The 22,069-nt window shown below is 41.7% G+C and overlaps 1 protein-coding gene across 4 annotated transcripts; it reads left to right on the forward strand.

Moving 5' to 3' along the window:
* Nucleotides 1-441: 441 nt before the first annotated feature.
* Nucleotides 442-16,186, forward strand: mfsd8l2 (major facilitator superfamily domain containing 8-like 2). Of its 4 annotated transcripts, none has more exons than XR_014908649.1 (12): nt 442-579; nt 1,305-4,315; nt 5,960-6,022; nt 6,116-6,235; nt 6,492-6,571; nt 7,038-7,308; nt 10,665-10,738; nt 11,017-11,230; nt 12,193-12,315; nt 12,491-12,621; nt 15,382-15,622; nt 15,942-16,186. XR_014908649.1 is itself a non-coding variant. In XM_085390411.1 (12 exons), the coding sequence occupies exons 2-12, from the start codon at nt 3,955-3,957 to the stop codon at nt 15,460-15,462; spliced, it is 1,419 nt and encodes a 472-aa protein (XP_085246537.1). In that variant the 5' UTR covers nt 442-579; nt 1,305-3,954; the 3' UTR covers nt 15,463-15,931. The 4 variants fall into 4 exon arrangements, 3 of the variants coding, with proteins under 3 accessions (XP_085246537.1, XP_085246536.1, XP_085246535.1); XM_085390411.1 differs by lacking the exon at nt 15,942-16,186 and having other exon boundaries at nt 1,305-4,030; nt 4,130-4,315; nt 15,382-15,931; XM_085390410.1 differs by lacking the exon at nt 15,942-16,186 and having other exon boundaries at nt 1,305-1,391; nt 3,714-4,315; nt 15,382-15,931.
* The last annotated feature ends 5,883 nt before the right edge of the window (nt 16,187-22,069 follow it).

The following is a 22,069-nucleotide window of genomic DNA, read 5'->3' on the forward strand; positions in this document are numbered from 1 at the left end:
AGGTTGAATCTTGAAGCAGATTTGTTACAGCAACAGCAGAAGACAACACTGGGTGCTGCTCCTGTCATCTAAGAGCAGGAAACTGAGGCTACATTACAATGGGAAAACAGAAGACTGGGAAAATGTTGCCTGGTCTGATAAGACTTGATTTTTGCTGCAACATTTAGATGGTTGGATCAGAATTTGGTATAAATAACACAAAAGCATGGATCTAGCCTGCCTTGTATCAACAGTTCAGCTTCATGGGATATTTTGTTAACACAGTTTTGCTACTGACCACATCCATCCCTTTATGCCCACAGTGTCCCCGTCTTCTGATGGCTCCTTCTAGCAGGATAATGCACCGTGTCAGAAAACTCAAATCAGCTCAAACTGGTTTCTTGAACATTGCAGTGCACCTTTGGGATGCAGTGGAATGGGAGATTCTCATCATGGATGTGCAGCTGACAACCTGTGCGATGAACTAAAATCTCTGAGGAATGCTTCCTGCACCTTGTTGAATCTGTGCCATGAGGAATTAAAACGAAAGAAGACAAAAGTGGGGCTGATCTGGTACTAGCAACGTGTAGCAAGTGGCTGGTGAGTGTATACAGGTTATTTCTGATATATCATTCCCCTTCAAGCCATACATTTAGAAATACTCTGTGCTGTGCATGTGCTGTAATCTCACACATGCATATATGTTGAATCGTTTTTTCTAAAATCTTGACTAGTCCTTTGTTTACAACAGTGCATATCTGTTACAGACTGCTGCAGTTGTTTGTATATTTATACAATATTTCTTTTTAACCGACGCCATTAACAGACCAGCAGGATGTCATGAAACTTACTGGTTTTGTAACCTGTTGGAGGCAGGACAGGATACAAAATATAGGCTTTTTTTTTTAACTTTACAAACAGAAGATGTACATTTTCCAGGCTTATAGTAGTAATCCTATGCCCAATCAGTGGAATGCAGTATGAACTGACTGATGTCACCACAAACTGGTTTTTATACATACCCAGTGAGCACCTATAGCGTGTATAATGTGAAGCTCTGTTTAAATTCAGCCGTGCTTTTCCTTCATAATGAACCCAAAAGTGTTGCTGCCTGGCCCAGTCGATTGCCGGCTCTTACCGTGTCTGCCGCCTGCGAGCACCGTGCAGGTTAATGTTAATGGGGATGCTGGATGAATCTGTGTTCAACCACATGCCCACTCCTATCTGAGCTACCTCCTGTACAGTATATCCACCTAACAAGCTCCTCTCTATCTGAAAGTCAAATGTCCTTCTGCCAGCAGCTGATCATTTCATATCTCCAACAGGCTCCGGGGCACTGCTGTGACTGGCTGAGTGGACTCGATATCAGTTTAGTCACCGGGGAACTTCCTGTTGTTTACCAAGGCTCAAAGGTGAGTGCAAAAACACCTTCCACCCTCATATGTGTTTCTATAGAAACCACCACAGGTAAGGCAGGTAGGATGCTAATGGCCTCTCAGCGGGCCTGTGACACTCAGCAGCAGCCGTTTGTCACGGAAAAGCCGAGCCGGATGAATCCCTCCTTGATTACCGTTTCCACAGAATGAAACACACGCAGTGACGCTACACTGGTGAGTACACATGCTCTATGAAATCATTTTTCATTAAAAAAATTACAGAAAGGTCAACACTATGGCCAACAAATGCACGCATACATATATAGTAGATTCCTACCCAAATACATGAGTCCTGCGACTTTTCATCACTGCAGGGGCCTGGTGAGCTCGAAACCTCTCAGATTGTCTGGACGTTATTTGGCATGAGCACATGATGCTGAGCGAGTTTATATCTGCTATTCAAACAATCAAATGTTTTGTATTATTCATGGGTTGCTGAAAAACATATGGCGGTATTAACTTGGTGACAGTTCTGTTTAATACAGCGAGCCCAAGGCTAGGAACACCACAGCAGCTTGAAAAAAGGAGCTACAGCTCAACACAACAGACAGCAGTGTCATACCTAATTTATTCAGTATTGAATACATTGCAGCGTTAAGCTGAATAGTTTCCTCCGTTGCCCGCTCTGCTGTTAAAGCTCCATAAGCTATAGTCCTTGTTTATCTGATGTATTTCATTACTTTTTGTTTTATCACTGTGTGATTTATTGTGTTTTTGAACAGCTAAATTTAGCCCCATGCTTGTAAAAAGCACAATTCCTATTTAAAGACCTGTGCAAAAGACTCAAACCACCTCTTATTTCTTTATATTGTGCTATAGAAATAGGAAACAGGTGCAGGGATTTATTGAAGCATGTGCAAACATGCATGGAAACACACAGTATGTGAGGCAAAAACAGAGTTTGTACAATTCTAACAAACATGAACGGCAATAATTGGTGTGACTTTATGTTGGCTGCCTTTTTTCTTCTGTTCTTTGTCAACACGATCCCACACTGCTTGTTGAGGTCCGAGCTCTGGGGAGGCCAATTCATGACTGGTAGTGTTTCACTGTGTGTTTACTGCATTGGCAGTGTGTTTGGGATCGTTGTCATGCTAAAACATTATCAGAAGCTTTCCAGATTGTACTACATGATGGATCCAAATTTGATGGTGCTTTTCTGTGTTCATCAATTTGGACAAGATCTCCAACACCACTGACCGAAATGGAGCCCAAAACCATGATAGAGCTTCCACCATGTTGTACACACTCTATGTTGTACCTCTTTCCTGACCTCTGTACATACTTGAACCAAGTATTTCATATTTGGATTCACCACTCCATCTGTTGTTTCTCATTTTTAGTTTAGTTATTGTAAAATCTGGCATTACATGATAACCTCAGCCTTTTGTCCCTGTTTCTCTTCCTTTGGCTTCTTCCTTTCATTGAGATCATTTCTCATTAGGCTTCAGTGAACAGTAGATGGATCAACTTAAGCACCAGATGCATCTGTCAGGTCCTGTGTCAAGTCTTTGCTGGATTTCTTCAGCAGTTTCCTAAAATCCTTAAGGACAAACTGCACACCATGCCGGGATATGCCGAGTTTTCAGCTAATAGCTCTTTGGGAATCACATTACTACGCCAAAACTACTATTTTATGTTATCATTGGCATTTTTCATAGATTTAACTACAGAAATTGAACAGAAGATGTGTTTTTGCAACAGGCTTCAAGTAACAAAGTGCCTTAAAGATACAATTTGTCCTATTCTCTGTTATGTGTAGGAGCTTTTATTATGCTTGAATGATTCATGGGTCAGTGTTAAGTGGCTTAACAGAAAAAAAAAAAACAAAGCAAAGCAACAACAAAAAAAAGATTTACTATGAAAACGGTCAGTTCCAAGAAAAACTCTGAAACTCCTTCAGAAGGCCTGGAGAACTATTGCCCTGGCTCTTCTTTAGATGTTCTTCTTTAGTCTGCCTCCTTGGAAGAAAAGTATAAAGAAATGAGGAGTGTCTCAAGACTTTTGCATATTACTGTGTAACCAAAAGGGGCAGATAGGCCTTGCACATTTTTTCACAAGGTTGTGAGGTGCTTTTGATGAAACTGAAGCAAACAAGTTTAAATATGTATAAACCTCAGGGTACTTTACCTCACCGGGCAACCTGAGAACTTGCCTTGATCTCGCAGCGTGGTGCTACACCGAGGACTGGAGTCAAACAGAATTTCATCTTTAACATAAATGCCTAATGGAATTGGACTACTGCAATCATTTCATATTTGTTTGTATTGTTTCCATGTTTGCTGTGACGTGGTCCAGGCTTCGTTCGTCCTGAGCTTTTTCTGTAAGAAAAGCCTCCCATCGTCTTTGTTGTCCATCTCTAAGAAGTTTTGCTGTGACCTTGTAAAGCGCTGCAACAGATTCCTCTGATTATCTGGGCCGGCAGCTGTAATAGGATGCATGGTGTCTCTTGTTATCTGATTATGGCTCTGAAGAATGTTTCAGAGCAGCATGCGCAGATAGAGGTTGGCATGTAAAAAGAAGCAAGTCAGTGAGGACAATGGATAATCACCAAAAGAGGAATCTTACTTTTCTCACCATTGGACTGATATTCATGCTGAGTGGCATAGAGTACGGTAAGTTCATATCGAACTGGATATCATTTCAGGGTTGTTTTTGGCATATTAATGCACACGTCTCAACCCTTCTCTGTTGTTCCTCTGTGGTGGCCTCAGCTGTCATTCTTCCTACAATATGGAGGTATCTACAGATTTTGGAGGCTCCACCTTACTTCCTAGGTCTCGGTCTGTCTGCCTTCAGCTTGAGTGCACTGGTCACGGGCCCGCTATTTGGCATCTGGTCAGATCGAAGCAAAACTACAAAGTCCATTGTCCTTTTCTCAAATGTTTTCGAGATTGTTGGTAAGTAGTCAAGCCACGAGACATCACATGACTAATTTAGACTCTGCGTCACGCTTCTGTATGAAGAGACTCTGTGGGTCATCTTTTACGCATTTATTTTCACCTCATGCAACACAGAGAATTCCTTATAGATGACCGAGCTTACAAAAAATCTGATATCAGGTCATTCCTTTCATCTGAATGCAATCTAAATTTCTCTTTGAACGTAGCCTCCGGGAGGAAGAAAGTCAAGTGAATAGTGAAAGAGGCGCAGAATTGATTTAAACCTGCTTTCTTTCTAATGGCCAGCAGAGGGTGGCTTCTGCAGTTGCAAAAAGAAGTCTGATTGTAGAAAAGTCAAAGAGGAAATCACCCTACTGGTCCCTTCCCAAAATATTGATTCTGTTCTGAGTCTCATTTAGAATAAAAGACACAGTTAAGCAGGAAGTGCTTGCTAAATTGTGTTTGGCCATTTCCTGCCATGTGATTGTCAGTCACACTTCATCACGTGTGGTTTCATAAAAAGAAAAAAAAAGGCTTTAGTTATGTAGACCTATACTGGCTGGCAACCCCATGGCAACCACCCGCTGGGTTGTGTTGGTCAGTGTTTGCTGGAGGTTACTAGGTGAAATCAGTCACAAAGAGGGTACTGTACCAACAACGTCCTTGTGATTGCTTTTGTTGATAGCAGATTGCTGCAGTTGCCCCATAGCTTGCTGTTGTAAAACTAAAATAAGACTTGAAACAGAGAAGGTTCACGTGTCTTCCATGCAAACTACTGGTGACAGCAGCAACTTGCTAGAGACCAAAGCAACTGCAAGAAGGTTCCTGGTAGCGCACGGTATACCTCCATACCGCTTTGTGACCAATTTCATGCTAGTGCGTGCCAACCTCTAGCAACCACTCTCCAAGCAGTTGTGGTTGGTGAGTGGTGAGAGGGCTATTAACAGTGGACCTTTAACCTCCTGCAGCCACTGGCTAATCTGTTAGTTGATGCACATGTTTCCATAGTGACCATAGTTACCAGATAGCCACTGACTAGTCTCTAGGCTTGTGTGAAGGTACAGGCTTCAAAATGAGAACTCTCTAGCTGCCTCTGCGATTCAAATTTTTATCTACAGGATGCACACAATGGATTATGGGAATTTCTAAAATAACTATTTATTTGTTCTTTAAGCAAAGCATTATAGGGATGATGTGAGTCATTGTTAAGAAATTTATGTTGTCAACCAAACAACAAAATCACCTGAATGCTATTAGACTAACAGTATATTCTAAATAGTAGCTAAATATTAGTAAATACTAGCTAAAACCTAGCTACTATCAGCTAAAATCAACTAACTAAAACAGCAGTACCACATGATCGTCTATTATTGTTAATGTGCACTTTACTAGATACAGTGTTTTTCTATTGTCACCGAATGTGTTGGAATCAATGACTGTAGACCTTTTTAGTAAAAGAAAAGTTTTTTTTTATACAGTCATTGGTTGGCGTGTTAGCATGCTAACATTAGCCAACTAGCCAAAGTATAGAATAGTATAGAAGTTAATGGAATTGTTACAGGGTGAAGCCAGTACTTTTTTGGAAACATTTAAACAAAGATCTTGCCTCAGATGAAGATGCATTTCACAACAATTTTTTATTTTTTTTTAATTTCTTCTCAGGTAACTTTATGTATTTCATTGGATACTCAAAGTGGCTTTTGTTATGCAGTCGGATTGTAGCAGGTGACAAATGCACACACATGCACGCATGCATTACGTAAAACGGTTAACACTCAATGCATGTAATATATCATAGTTTGATATGTTTGCCCTAAGGTGTCGGAGCAGGAGCTGGGTCCTCCATCTTTGGCTTTTTGACTCGGAGCACTCAGCCGGAGGAGCGAGCTGGAATATTTGCCGCCATCATGGCTGGTCGACAAGCCGGTCTTCTTGTTGGTCAGTTTCTACCCTTTCCACTTATCCACAGAGAAATAGGTGTTATTTCACCTCTCACCACCCCTTCTGCCCTGTGAGGAAATATCAGACAACGGGAAGGATTTCGTGATCCTTTTTTCCCCTTTTTTCTTTTTTGATGTTTCATTTAAACTGTGAGCAGAAAAAAACATTCAATAAAATCACTAAGGAGCAGGCTACTGTTTCCACACATCTTCCATTTATCTCATCTTTAAAGCACTTCCTCCTGTCTCTACAGGGCCGGCGTTCAACCTGTTCCTGCGGCTGTGTGATTTCAAACTGGGGCCCTTTGTTGTGAACAAGTATACGTCTCCTGGGGTAACAGCATCCAGATAATCAGTAATCTAAGGTTCTGTGAAAGGCTCATGAATACAGAAATAACCTTCAGAAATAGTCGCTCTACATTCTGTGCTCACATATATATTTTTCCTCCTTTGTTCTCCTGTGAGTAAGAGGAATACAAAACACCTGCAGCGGTACTCGGTCCCGTAACAACCTGTATCGATCTGTTTCTATCTAAGTGTGCCTCAATAAAACACCTGTAGCGTGGATGAAGCTTAAATGAGACTTAACAAAGCTCTTATATGCCTGCTTCCATTTTTTTCCGCATAATATGACCCAGAATCCCTCTCTAGAGTTCACTCTGCCAGGCAGCGCTTCCATAGCTGAACCACTTTATCTCTCCTGAAAGCTTCCAGGGATTCTGGTCCTGTGAAAATATCTTTTTTTGTGTGTTTAAACTGTAAGATCTTTGAAGACGTGGGTTTTTCCTCCATGCTGTCAGATCTTCATGTGCCTGTTGTGGATGCTGCTCCAGTTTGTCGTCCTGGCTATGTACTGGGATGTACCACCCGTTAGCTGCGAGGGGGGAGCCACGATGATGGAGATGAAACAGGAGGAGGTAGAGGAAGAGGTGCCGCTGATGGGGTCTGACGAGGAGCCGGTGCACACCTACAGAGCCCTCAACTCCGACCAACTGGAGACCTCCACCTCGTCTGACATGCAACCCGTCCACAGAGCTTCGGACCCCTTCCGAAACTTCAGCGCCAGCAGAGGTGAGCCGGCAGGTTTGACTGCCTGTCTCGAGCAATTACAGTCAGCTTTCCTCTGCCCCATTTTGCAGCGTTCAGGTAGGAAGAGGTGTCACTGCCAATGCACATGTTTCATATCTGCTCTATTGATTTTGCTTGTATTTGCTCACTCAGTCTCGCACACACTTTCCATTCTCCAGGTCTCTCTGAGGAATTTTCTGCAGCATGTCAGATCAGATTCCCGGTGTATTGATTGGACTTGCGTGTACATGTCTGGTTTATGTCAGAGCATGTATATACATGATGTCAGGTGCACTATTGGATTAGTGTCATAGTACGTTTACATGGCGATTGCGATTGTTTGCCACTACTCAATATCCTTTCTGTACTTTCTTTGACTGTGTGTGTGTCTTGGGAGTGAGTGGGTTGAGTACTTACTCATTTGTCTTAACCATGTTGTGAGGACCTAAAGCTTTGATCGTAGATTTACGCACTCACATTCTGGGGATTTATTTTTCTTTTGGGGACGTCGTTAAATTTAAGCTGCAGACGTGTTTAAAGCTTACGGTCGAGGTGAGTGTTGGGGTCAGAGTTGTGTTTAAGACTGAAGTAACTCTCCAGGAAATGCGAGTCGGTGTTGTGTCCTCTAAAGACACAACTGCGAGTGCGTGTGTTTGTGTGTATGTGCTGTATTGATTCTCTCACTCTTTGAAGACGTGGTAGAGGGAAGGATGGAAGACTTCCTTTTTTATTGACTGACTTGCTGTGGTTGACTTGTGGATGAAATCGAGACAGAATTGGTAATGTGGCCAACATTCCTCTTATTGATTCCTTTTTGTACGAAGAGAAGCTACAACACCAGAAACGCAGCAGGAGCGGAGGATGTTTTCTCTGGCACATGCAGTAGGTGTGTCTGTTAGCCCTTACAGCGTGTCTGGTATTCGCTCTCTTGAATTATTGATCTTTTCTGACTTTTTGTGGAGAAGCTTTGAAAATCAGGGCAGATCTTTCACTTTCTTTCATCAAATCTTGATTTTTCTGGTAGGTGTCGTGGAAAGAAAAAAGTACATAACAGCACCAGTAAAATCTCTGTGAATCTTTGCTTTTGGAACAAGGAAAACTACACAACTGCCTTTTTTAGTCCATGTACTTGTATTGTATCTGAACTGGATCAGATTTTACACATGCTTACACGGCACTGCAGGTTTGTAGCCTGCTCTGTTTCACGCTCTAGTTCTTCTCCCTTGAAAAGACTGAAACATTCAAAGATGTATTATCTGAAATATACTTAAGAGATATTTTGTAATCAAGAGTTAGATTCCACTTTCATACTGAGCAAAAAGTCCAGATGCAGGAGTGAATGCCTTCATTTGTTTAACATGTATAAAAATATAGAAATAAAAGAAATGCAGGTTTTACTCTGTGCTAGATCCTCTGCTAGTAAATGTCTTCCTGGATAACTAACAACAATGATATCAATGAAGTCAATATGTGGTTTAAAACAGTTCTAGGCTATATAGCTTCTTAGTTTTTCCAGTTAGATCAAGAAAGTATGATTAGTTTTAGGGTTGAATTTTGGGTTGATATTTTCAGGTTGTACCCCTCCTCTCACGAGTGATGAAATGTTTAGAAGTAATGGTAAGCTAATTTTAATGCCATGCTAGCTAGTCTCTTTCCTAAGCTAAGCTATACAATGAATAAAACGGTGGAACTTGCTGTTTTGCTTTGTCTACTTGTGGCGTCACCAGAAAACCATCTTTAGGTCAAAGCATTTTCCTCATAGATCTTTTTATTACTTATTTTCTGTGCAGCATCAAATGTAAAATGTATCGGCTGAGCAAGAGCATGTCTTTAAGGTCCAAAGGAAAAGCATCAAAGTGGCCACCTGGATTTTTAAAAAAAAGTATAAATAAATCTTGGGCTAATTTGGATTGGCAGCTGAGCTGCTTTTGTCCATAGATGGGATAAAAACTAGTTTCCGAGTCGTTTGCCGTTTGAATTGATGCTTTGATGTTTTTGCTGTCACCATTTTTTTTTGGGGGGGGGGGTTGTTTGAAGACAGAGTTGATGTTTGGATGAAGAATCAGGTTTTCAGCTCACTCTAGCAGGTTTGGTTACCAGTCTGCTTCCATAAACTTCATAGGATCAATGAACAGACAAACAAATCAGCTAATTAGTGTTAACAAAGATAATAATCAAATATTAGACTTTTACTCACCAAACCAGAAACACAAACTTCTGGGAGAGTTCGTACCACGCAGAAACACATCATATTAGCCAATTAAAATTGTCATAAAAGGCACCAACAGCACAAGCATGGAGGTAAGATCCAGCTCAGTGGCTTGAATTAGCAGAGGTGATACCTAGAAGACCCAAACTGCTTACAGTTGCTTGTGTCTGGATGCCTGTTGGTCAAATTGGCCGCGCCCCCAGCTTCTAGTATCCAGAGTCCTTAAAAAACCCCTCTCTGCTCAGAGATTTTGTAATAAGTGAAAAAATGCACAAACTATTTTTTGTTCTTTAACGATGCTTTCTACTGTCTGGATATTTTAACATTAGGATTGACCTTCTTTTAGAGCAAGGCAATTTTCAGCTCCAGTGGTTGCCCTTTGCTTTAATACCAAAGACCTGGCAACCCTAGCAACCACTTTGTAACTTTTTTTGTCCATTATTAAGCATTTTTGATTCTAATAATCAGTCTGTAGATTCAGACTTTGGAATAAAAGCTGGGAAATCTTGGGGAAAAAAATCTGTCTCAGAACTTTCTGAGGTACAATAAATCATTTTAAAGCCACATCAGGTATTTACCTGCACACATACACATCCAGTGACATAAAATAATCAAACCATGTCAATAGCAGTGCAAACACTGAACACAGAGAACTGAACTGTAGTGGATCACACAGTGTAATATCAAGCCGATTCTCCAGCCATCTGGCATCCAAATTTAGCAGCAAGCCCAGCTCGTTTTCCTCCTCTCCAAGCCCATAAGGAGGAATTTGTTCCAGGAAAAGCTGGTATCAAAATTTGGAATTTATTGAAAGCTTCCCCCCCCCTTTTTTCCTGTGTAATCATGTTTTGGATATAAGATAAATATCAGAATCCATACTTCTCTCCATCAAAAGAAATAGATATAGAGCGTCTTGGACGACATGATCAACACGACCAGGCGGCCAGGATTTGTCACGCCTCCTTCTATCTTACAACCGCTTTGAGATCGTCCAACTTTTCTTTTCTCTTAAAACTTCTTGATCTCGAATTAACTTGCCAGTTGAAACTTTCGATTTGAAGCTAGCAGTTGAAGATTTTTGGGGATTTTTCTCCCTGACTTCCCTATTTTATTTCTTCTGGTATCTCTCTCTCTGTCCTTCTCTGCACAGAGTTCCTGAGAGAAGAGGTAGTTGTTGTCCTCACGGCTCAGTTCATCACTCTCTTCAATCAGACGGCGCTGGAGGTGAGAGCAGCAACCATCGAGATCCATCAGGCAGCGATTCCAAACATTTCACACTATGTCACACTGTTTATCATCCAGAGTGAATAACACTGAGTCTTCTAAGACCTAAACTTTTGGGAAAATAATCAGTTAAATGCTGAAGCACATAATCAGCCTCTGTGTAAAGATCCATTCTCACCTCTTATTAAACTGACCTAACTGGATACTCTGGTTACCTTTCTTTACCTCTGAATGGACCGCTTTGCCTAAATGACTGGTGTCTTTCTAAAAATTCACAGACCATGGTGACCCCTCTTACGCAGCGCCACTTCAACTTTGGCGAGCTGGGCAACAGCCTCATGTACAGCCTGTGCGGGGTGGAGGTCATCCTGGGCTTCTTCTTTGTACGCTGGCTGAGCAGGAAGGTGGCGGACCGCGCCGTGCTGGCAGCGGGCCTGGTCATCTGCTGCACCGCCTGTATCTGGTGCCTCATCTTCCTCTGCAACCCCCGAGGTGCTAACCTGCCTGTGAAAAACCACACCCACAGACACACACACACAAATGCAGGCACACACAGACACAAAAATGCCTCTTTTTCTGAGCCAAATCCTTTCTGTTCCACCAGTGTCGGTGTGTAGAGCACAGCAGAGCCATATTGGGTTACACACTGGCTGAACTGAGTGTGCTCTGTAAATGATATCATTCAGCAGGATACCATAGAGGCAAACCGGATCCTGTATGTTAATGTTGGCCTGCGTCTGTTGCAGCTCGTCACGTTTATCGCTCTGATTACAAGTGACAGGTGCTGGAGCTGGGTAGTGCCTGAGTACATATAAAAGGATTAGAGTAATCAAATTTAGCAAAAATGCTATTTGTTAAAGCGTGGCTGTCATTTGTTTGCCATTTGTTAACCGTTGTGGTTAAAGCAACCGAACAAAGACATAAAACCCGAAAGAAAGACACCTAAAGAAAAACTATTTTATCCTTTGGGGCCACCGAGAGGCATGTTTGATTGGTGAAACTGTAATTTGATCGTAAAATGATAGACTTTCAGCTCATGCAAGAACTTCCAACAATTAGAGTCGGCACAAATTCATACAGGCATGTGCATGATGCAAAGCAGCAGAGAACAAAAATTGAGTGGTTGCCAGCTTGGCAGGGGTTTCGTTTTTCGGATTGAGCCGTCTCTGGTGTTGCCAGCCCATTTGTGGGAGAAACTTAAAAACTGACGGACGGACGAGCTGGGCAACCGAAGCATGATCTGCCACACTCTTTGAATGATCATGACTCCACATGAGAAATAAGAAGCTTCAGAACTGTCATATTTATTGGCCACTAGGTCTATCAAATATAGGTATGCGAGGGTTTATGTTGGATTGCGCTAAAGGTAATTGCTGAATTATGTATTCCATTTACTCTGTGATAAACTACTTTAATTTAGCGATCCTGTGATATCATCTTCCCACCCCTGCCAGGTGGTTATGGATGGGAGCTGTCGGCCTTCATCATCGGAGTGTTTCTGCAGCTGCTGGGGCTTCCCTTTGTGGCCGTGTCTCAGGTGTCTCTCTTCTCCAAAGTCACTGCTGAGAAAACACAAGGTTGGCTCATATTACCTTGGCACCGTGTGCTGGCTCAACACATTAAAACAACAGATTGTTGCTCAGCGCATGTGATGCATAGAAAAAAAAATTACACGTAGCGAACTTTAAAGCCATATTGTTATGTTTATATCTGAAATAAATAACCTAATATTTTGTGATCCCTCACCAAAAGGATTCAGCCAAGGTGTCAGACGCTCAGTTGGGGGCCTGGCCACAATCTTGGGTCCCTTGTGGGCTGGAGGATTGACTAATAATTTGTACATAATGTTGGGCATGATGCTGGCACTACTTCTTATGATCACAGTAAGTAGAACAAGGCGCTCAGTAATAGTGTAGTGTTACACAGACTGGCTATGTGGCTGTGTTCTGTCATGTGTTTAGCTTAGCTTGGCTTAGCATGTAATCTATTATGTGGTACTAACACATATCTACTATCACTGATAAACCAACGGGATAAGACATGCCATATACAGTTATTTAACCGATACAAAAGAGAAACTGGAAAGTTTTGTGTTGTTCAAATTTTTATTCTTTATAGAGTGCTAAGCTAAGCTATAGCTTGTAGCGTTTACGTCATAGATCCAGACCTGAAATTCCTCCAGAAGTAGTGATGTAGCTGCTGCAGGACAGCGATTTAACTGCAAAATGACATAAGCGTTCAGCAAGCTTGCTTAAATAGAGAATTAATTTTGTTTTGCAATCACTTGAGTCAAGTCCCCTGTTGCAAGGAGACCTATTGCAGACAGGTTGCACTCTTTGGTGCAGAATAATTGATTGATTGCAGTGAGCTGGCAACCTCTACAAGGTATCTGAGAGTGATTGCAGTCAGTCTGAGGGGGACCATGATCATCCACCTGTGCAGTTGCCTTAGTATTAAAAGTGCGCGCCACAAACTTTTCTGTTCAGCTCAATTCTTTTTATATAGCACCAAATCACAACAACAGTTGCCTCCATGCACTTTTTATCCGGTTGTTCAGTCTGACGTCACTAGCCGTGTCTGGGTCTAAACTCCGCTGCAGGTCCATATATCAAACGATCACTATGGCATTACTGAGAGTTGAAAAACTGTCTAAAGTCTTTCATCTTTAATAAAATGATCAGCGTTCTGCTCTACCAGGTGTAACAATTGAGTTTAACATCCAGGCATCCATGAAAACGGAATTTATGACATTTAACGGAGTTAGAAGTTAGCAGGGAGTTAGCTCGCTAGCTTCTATCTAAATACAATATAGCGTGTCCTGACTGCAGGGTTTTGGAAAGAAATTAAAACGTACAGCTCTGTTATCACTTCCAGCATAAATGAAGACAGAAAACTAAACAGCAGTGACGTTTGAAGGGTTACTGAAGTTGGGCTAGCTGGTATATAATGATGTGCTACGTGACCGCTAGCGACACAGCTATGTTAGCATAATATAAACAAGCTAACTTTTTTTTCCACTCGATAAAAGTTAACGTGAGTGTTCTCGGTGGTCAGGAACAAATGTAATCGCATGGCAGGGTGCTCTAAAAGGACCAAACTTCAGCCAGGAGAACAACTGAGATAATCCATTCACAATACGAGGTTAGTCATTCATATACTGCTGCATGGGCTGGGCTGTAGTTACATCCTAAGGTTTTAAAAACTGAGCTTAAATAAATGATTAGCGGTAATAAAAGCCAAGGGAGGTCAGCAGTGATCACTGACTGTTTTAGGAGCTTTTTGAGATCAAATAGAAGAAAATACATAACATTAAACATGTTAACAACACAAAAGCCATATTAAACGCAGACTACTTTAGGCCCGGAAGTAGGATTCGTCGTGTCATCACTGAACAACCAGATTGTAAGGTTAAGACCTATGTCTGTGAAGGTTCTCAGTCATCCAGGTCATCATAGTCTAAGGAGGTTTAAAAGAAAAGCGTCTGGACTTCTTTAGGTTTCTTGAAGACGTTTCATCTCTCCTCTGAGAAGCTTCTTCAGTTCTAAGAGCAATTGGTGGACAGTCCCAGATTTTAAGCCCTAAGTAAAGGTCCTAAAATAATACATAGAATACAGAAAAAAAAAATCCAACAATCAGATGACCCCTTATGAGCAAGTGCTTTGGTCACAGTGGGAAGGAAAAATTCCCTTTTAACAGGAAGAAACCTCCGGCAGAAACGGGCTTAGTGAAGGGTGGCCATCTGCCACGACCGATTGAGGGTGAGAGGGGAGAAAGACAAAACACAACAAACAACATCAGTGCATAAACCCTGCAATCACCAATTTTTCCTAGTTGCAAGAAGGTTGTTGCTCAATTTTTGCTATAGTGCGACTGAACCAAAAATGTTCCTTTTAGTTTTCCCTAGATTATATATATACTCCATAATCTGTTAAAAGCTCAAAATACGGTTTAAAACGCCTTTCTCCCCTTTAAACTTATATTTAATACAGCCATCTGTGCTTTGGATTATCCCATAGTTCATTTCGTGATTGTCTGGGTAGTGTGTCTCTCTAATATAGTCTTGGTCATTAGGCAGACTGACTGTGTATGGCTTTAAGAAAATCGCCTTCTGCTAAAGGATAGCTTACTTTAGCTTCACATAGCGTTGAGACTGAAAACAGACGCTACAAACTAGCAGGTGGGAAAGCTCACTGGAATATAACATGTTACATTCTACTGTTGTTTTTTAAAAAAAAAAGTAATTTGGTGATAAAATTCCAAATAGTTCTTTTGAATTTATGTTTATTCTGCATGCTAAACTAAGTTAAGCTGTGTGGTTAGCTGTAGCTTCACATTTAGCATAGACACGAGTGTGGCTTCAGACTGATCATTTAACGCTTACAAAATCTTTAATGGTTATTTTAATTTTAATGTCAGCAGAGAGAAAGAGCTCCGTTTTCTGTCCTTCATCTACCTTCCCTGTTTGAAACTAGCCGAAGCTACTGCTTAAAAATTTTTTTTTTTCACCAATCCAGTGTGAAAAACAGTAGCCACAGGCTGTTCTAGCCAGTAAAATCTTTAACTCAGCATGTCTTTGATAGCCTCTACTTATTACTTGGTTCTCTCTATTCTCCAAAGCCATATCACACTGTACATTTTCACAGGTTATGACAGCGCTGTCCTACGACCGCCTGACTGAGCCGCGAGCGATGCAGAGTGCACAGAGCTCTGACAGCGGAGGATAGAGCTGCAGTCCTTGTGAAGAGCAGGAGAGGCTAAAGACGGACAGAGGGAGCGCCCTTCACCTCTGAGAGAATCAATACAGGTTTACTGCAGAGGGAATTGTATGAATGTGGAATAAAAAATGTTCAAAACACATGCTGGACCTCAGAAGCTGCTGTAAAGGTGATCACACTCTTTCACGGTTAAATAACACTGTTCGTTTCTAAGCTGTGCTATCAGATTCAATTATAATTGACCTTAGGTGCATATTTACTATCAGACTGTTAATTATATTTTACACAAGGGGGCACCATTGCTCTCATATTGAATATTCAGAGGCATAAATGAAGATGAAAGCCATTATTTTTAAACCAAACTATTTTTATTCCCCCGGTGTTTGTTGGAAAAAAATAAATAAATGAGAGAAAGAAGCAGGTTTTTCCGAGTGACCTTTGTAGCAAAGCTTTGTTTCTTGTCTTTCTTCCTTTGGAAAAAAAAAAAGAGAGAGACGGAGAACAGATGACACAATGAGTCCAGAAGTGGAGTTGTCAACATCTGAGAAGCTCCATGTCAGTGCTGCTGATAGAAGAAGGTCAGACAGAGTGAAGATTTTCAGATTTGTTGTTTTGTTCCCTTCTAATGCTGGAATAAACTAGGTACTTGAATGTAACACAAACAAAAATGCAAAGCTTTGAATGAAAGTAAACCAAGCTTGTTTTGATCTGATCCTCTACGCCGGCTTGGCATTCGAGGAGCTCTGAATTAAAACCAAATTTAAAAAGGACTTACTTAATTAGTCGGCTCTATCTTCTTACTAAGGGGGGATTTAAAGTTTAATTGCCTGTGTTCATAATTCAAAACATGACTAGGTGTGAGTAGTGTACAGTCAGCTGTTCTTGCCTATAGCCTCCTCTAGGATGTGCTGCGTGCTACATATCTGCACTACAAGACGAGAATGCAACATCAAGGCATTGTAGATTCCCTTTGTAGCAATGAACATGGGTTTGGCCAATCTCTCTGTTTTTGCATAATTGCAGATAAGGCTCAGTAACCTTTCCAGTTTTCTTCACTCAGCATGTGATGTTTGGTTTTTCTAGAGGCTTTCTGCCTGAAATGGAAATTCTAATCTCTGGGACTCAAGGACATAATATATATAAGTACTTTCATGGCCTGATCAGCGCATTCAGGTACTTGACATTTTAAGGGAGATAAGAGGGAGCGTAGAATCAGGTCAATCCTGAATTTACTCTCCTTTTTTCCAGCATGATTCCTGCTATCCTGTGGGTTGAAAGAAATTCCTATACTGCAACATAAATATAAACAAAAGACATTTAAATCTGTTAAATATCTGCGGTTTAATAAACTTAAATTAGTCGAATGTGCTCTTGCTAATTTCAGAAGTCTAAGCTAGCTTAGTGTGGTCTTACCACCTTTGTAACAGATAAACATTTCCATGGTGGCGTCATCGCATCACCAGGCGACAAGTTCTTTTGTCTTTCTGGGGCAACAAGCAGGAGAAACATTGACATCTTTTTTATTTAAGTGCTTTTTTTTCCAGCATCTGTGCCTTTATGTGATAGCATCAGAGCCGAGCTGACCAATAACAAGCAATACAGACATGCATCCACTCAACCCAAGGACATGTGAATAATGAACAGTCCTGCTTTTAAGACCGTCTGGACCGGCGCAGTCAACTATCTTCCACCTCAGCCTCTGCGGCAGCGTATAGAGGCAGAAGCACACAAAGGACATAAATAGAAAAGTCAGAGGCCTTGGGCTTTTATGTTAAATATACCAAAGGTGGGCACAGATGCACAAGTTCTCAAAATTTAACAGCTTCCACGGAACAACTGTTTGATGCGGGAGCAAACAATTATTTTTGTGAACTATGGATGAGGTTTGTTGCTATGGAGATGGGATTTTTTATTTTTTTTGTGAGTGGGATAGAAAGAGGCCAAAAGATGAAGTAATGTTGTGTAATTGGAGAGCGGAAACCCTGGCTATTCTGGTTGTGGAACAGATGAAGGTGCCGTGGAGCTTTAGTGGATGCATCTGCATGTTGTAGTACCACATAACTATAAATGACTCAGTCTGCTTTCTGTGTACAAACTGTTTTCATGCCATGTCGAGGAACAATCAGTCTGCTGTGTGCGGTTATTTTAGCTATCGTGTAAAAATATCTTGCTGGATGCAGCCATTACTCCGGGTTTTTATGTTACTGCTGCTCTGTGGTGAACCGAGCTGTGAACAGTGAAGTAACTACAGTTTAATGTGTTACACTCAGTCTGAACCAATCGTGCCAGGTCTTTGTGGTTTTACTGTCATGACATTTTTCTCATGAATAAAAAGCTAAAAGAAAGTTTTTAATATACACCAGATCTCAATGAGGAAAAAAAATATGTTTGATATCTGGACTGATACGGACTGGATAATGTGTTAGGAGTGACAGGACCCTACAGAGGGCTGAATTCAAAGATCCCTGAAAATCAAAGTGGAAAAACAATGCGGCAGGCTTGTCCATTTGACAGAAAATTAATTTGCAGCAACTTGAAATGGTACTTGGTAGTTTGTATGGTCCCTGCATACTTGTATGCATGGCTGATAGCGTCGGGGATGCTCTTAATGAGACAACAGATGGTGTCCTCGGGGATCTCCTCCCAGATCTGGACCAGGGCATCAATGAGCTCCTGGGCTGTCTGAGGAGCAACTTTGTGGTGTCGGACCAAAACAAAACGTCCCGGAGGTGTTTTTGTGGATTTAGGTCAGGCGAGTGTGGGGTCCAGGAACTGCCGCATACTCTCCCCACATGAGGCCGGGAATTGTCATGCACTAGGACCCACTGCACCAGCGTAGGGTCTGACAACAAGCACAAGGATTTCATCCAGATACCTAATGGCAGTCAGGGTGCTGTTGCCTAGTCTATAGAGGGCAGTGCAGCACTCCATGGATAAGCATCCACAGACCATCACCAACCCACCACCAAACTCTCATCTGTGAAAAGTACAGGTCACCAGTGATTGACCTGCCAATTCTGCAGGGAGCACAGGTCCACCAGAGGACTTCGGGGTCTCATGCCACCCTCGTGAAGCCCATTTTTCATATTGTTTGGTCAGACTGATGGAGGTCATTCTGTAGGGCTCTACTTCTGGCAGTGCTCATCCTGTCCATCCTTGGACAAAGGAACAGATACTGATCCTGCTGTTGGATTACGGACCTTCTACGGCCCTGTCCAGCTCTCCTAGAGTAACTGCCTGTCCCCTTGAATCGCTTCCATGATCTTGAGACTGTGCTGGGAGACTCAGCAAACCTTCTGCCAATATCACATATTGATGTGCCACCCTGGAGATGGTGGACTACCTGTGCAACCTCTGTAGGGTCCAGGTATCGCCTCGTGCTACCAGCAATGACACTGATCTTAGCCAAATGCTAAAATAATGTAAATCCAGTCAGATAAAATGTCTGTGGCCTCCAGCTGTAAAAACATTCCTGCTTTGTGGATTGTCTCATTGTTACCCCTCTAGTGCAACAGTTGTTAATTTCATTAATACCAAAGTAGCTAAAACTGATTAACAATCCCCTCTGCTACTTAACTGACCCCATCAATAACCCACAGGTTAAAGTGACTTGATAATGTGTAGCATAATGACATCACCCTTTGGTTTTGAAGGCTGGTGGGGAGCAGCGGGTCTGACTGTGTAACCACACACTCATTGGATAACGACGGTTTCATATCACTGATAAGGTTCCAGTTTGAAACATTGTGCGACCACAAGTAACAAAATAGATTTAATTTTATAATTCAATATAATTCATATTGAGTTAGTGAGACCATAACTCAGCAGGAAAGTGTTTACAGAGGTCAGAGCAGAAAGCCATTTCACATGTAGCTGTTTTCCAGTTGTACATAGTGCAACTCGGCGTGCTTTGACTCAACTCTACTGGGTTTCTCTCTTTTTCCATTACAATTGAGTGCCACCTAATGTGCATCAGGTTGCTATAACAACGCGGCCGAAAACCCTGTGAGGTCATATCTATGTGACACGAACACAACACTAAAACGGAGGATGTCGAGGCGATGGTATATCTAAGTATGGCTTTTTGTCAGGCTCTGAGACCAGGGTGCTGATTTTTGTGTTGCCATTGTCTCGTTGCCATTTCACTCATTGAGTGACGGCAGTGACTTGCCAGTCGGTGGCATGCTGTCTGTTGGTGTCATACCGGCTGAGCTGTTACTAAAAATTTTAGTGGTGCAGGTACTACCACCTAATCAAAAACCCTACAAACTTAGTCGGATCGAGCCGAATAAGTACTGGTGGAAAGGGGCTAATAGGCTAACCACAGCTATCGTCATCTGGTGGCCTTGAGATAGAAAGCAGATTTAAGTCACTTCAGAATTGGCTTCATATTTTCAGCGCAGAAGCTAAATCCATCTTTTTTCATCGTCCATGCTCCAAAACTAACTTCACAGCAGAAATAAACAGGTTTTTAATTTTTCTATAGCTTACTTATTTACTTACTGCAATAACCTGTTTGTGATGTTGGTTCTTTCTGTACTAGTTTGTAAAGATATCCTCCTGGGAATAATATTCACTGCTGTGTGGTAATGTTTTATTTTCACATTACTTCAGCAGGTATCTGTATATGATGCACACACGGAGTCTATGGAACAAGCTTGGTAACTATCCTTACTGGAGTTCGATGTTAGCTTAGCATACTTGGTTACTTCTGATAGCATGGATGATCAAGCTAGAGTCTGGGGGTTTAAGGATGTCTATATTTAATATACAGTCTGTGGATTTCATGGATTGAAAAGTGCCAGCTTCGGGCAGTATAGTAATGTGAAACCACAGAGTGAAGACAGAATATGTAATTACATGCATTACATGAACTGTATCTTCTATCACCTTTCTAATGCACACATTTCCATATGCAAGAATGTAAATTTTGTGGTGTTTTTGTATTATAATTTATTTGGTTTGGGGTGCTTTTTTAATTAACACATTAGTCAACATAAGATGACTTTTTTTCCTCCTCCCCATAGAAATTTAAATGCAACAGAGATTTGATCAAATGCATCCACTCCACTTTTATCAAGGGAAAAATGTACAAACGGCTGTTTTTAGCATTGACCGGCTTTGAAGCCAAATTGACACTGTCATCTGACAAAGATAAAGGTACTCGGTCCCAAAGCAAAGAAAAAAACCAAACACCTGCACCCGCATTCGAATGGAGATGATCTGTAACAATTATGTTAGCAGCAACAGGAAGGCAAAGAGTGTCTCTCCTCTTCCTGATGGTATTACGGCTCTACTGAAGATGGTCATTAATAGGTCGCAGATGATAAATGAGTTATTAGCTACGGAGGTGGGGGGAGGGGGGAGAAATCAGGCCAGATATATTCATTCCACAACTTTCTTTCTTTCTTTCTTTTTCCTTTTCTGGTTGCCATCCATATTTTTGTGCAGAAAGATTTGTCCTCGCAAATCATTTATTAAGAGGTTTAATTATACAGGAATGTATATATCCAGGATGTGATTCTGTTTCCTCGGAGGAGACTATCCATCAAAAAAATCTTTTAAATAGATGTCGGCGGTTGGTCTCCTGCCAGCTTGGCCGAAGATTTACAGTTTCACACACATTATTGTTACCGGCTTAAAAATCTAACTTCTGGATGTCATTGCCAGGGTGTGGCTCCTGTCCAATAATATGTGTGTGTGTCTCTGTCCCCCCCCAACACACACACACACACACCCATACACACAGGACTAAAGGAGGGACATTTCTGGACCAATTATGCAAAGGTTTTCTTTATCTAATTCTCTGTGTGTGCAGGCATAATTAGATGAGAGCTTGAATCTACACCTTATAGCAATATCGAGATGGGCGACTAATGAGCTGACAGGGGAGTGGGAGAGGGGACATCGTGTGCTTGTGGCTCAGTATCGATGAATACAAATCACAATTCCTCATGTCTTTTTTCTCATAAGCAGCTTTAGACTCCAAAACAGGACTAGCTGGCGGGAAGGCAAATGATTTGATTTATTAGAGGCTACAGTCACTCAGGTAGCCCTCCCTACTCTGACACACACACACACCCCGCCGCCCACACCCTTCCTCCGTCGCTGTTTTTTGTGTATTATGTACGGCTGGCATCGCCTCAGATACATTGAATCAATTGCCTCCACCCACACCAAGCATCCACCCCCAAACTCATATGTGAGCGTCAGTGAAATGAATGCCTTTGGGACATATGCGAGCTCTGACTTTTAAAGGCAGGCTCATTGATTGGGGACCATTGTAAGAGGAATGGAAATATATTCCGATAATTATCAAGCTCATTTATTTATGTGGCTTGCTTATGAGCCCCGTGTTTTGTGAGGAGACAGATTCTTTTTCCTTTTTTTTCCTCCTTCCTTCCTCTTTTCATCTGAGGAGCAGCATCAGACAGCCTCAGAGCTGACAGTAAATTTGCTCATCAACCAGTTTCGTTCCAGTGCGAGGTAAAAAATTATCCAATACTTCACGGTCTAGCCCTTTGAAGGTGGCGTTACTCAGCGGCGTGCTGTGGAGCCTAAAAATGTAATAGTGTCCAAACTAGAGATGCAAGCATGAAGAGATGATGAGAACCGG

The sequence above is a fragment of the Rhamphochromis longiceps genome, linkage group LG18, assembly GCF_057381845.1.
Source record: "Rhamphochromis longiceps isolate RC_006_pf linkage group LG18, R_longiceps_female_GT1.1, whole genome shotgun sequence".
Lineage (NCBI taxonomy): Eukaryota > Metazoa > Chordata > Actinopteri > Cichliformes > Cichlidae > Rhamphochromis > Rhamphochromis longiceps.

What these genes read in the sequence shown, in the direction of transcription:
- mfsd8l2 (XM_085390409.1), top strand. Translation starts at nt 3,955, where the DNA reads ATGGATAATCACCAAAAGAGGAATCTTACTTTTCTCACCATTGGACTG. An exon ending in ATGCAGTCGGATTGTAGCAG is followed by an intron (nt 6,023 to 6,115) that starts GTGACAAATGCA and finishes GTTTGCCCTAAG; the next exon opens with GTGTCGGAGCAGGAGCTGGG. An exon ending in TCAATCAGACGGCGCTGGAG is followed by an intron (nt 10,739 to 11,016) that starts GTGAGAGCAGCA and finishes AAAAATTCACAG; the next exon opens with ACCATGGTGACCCCTCTTAC.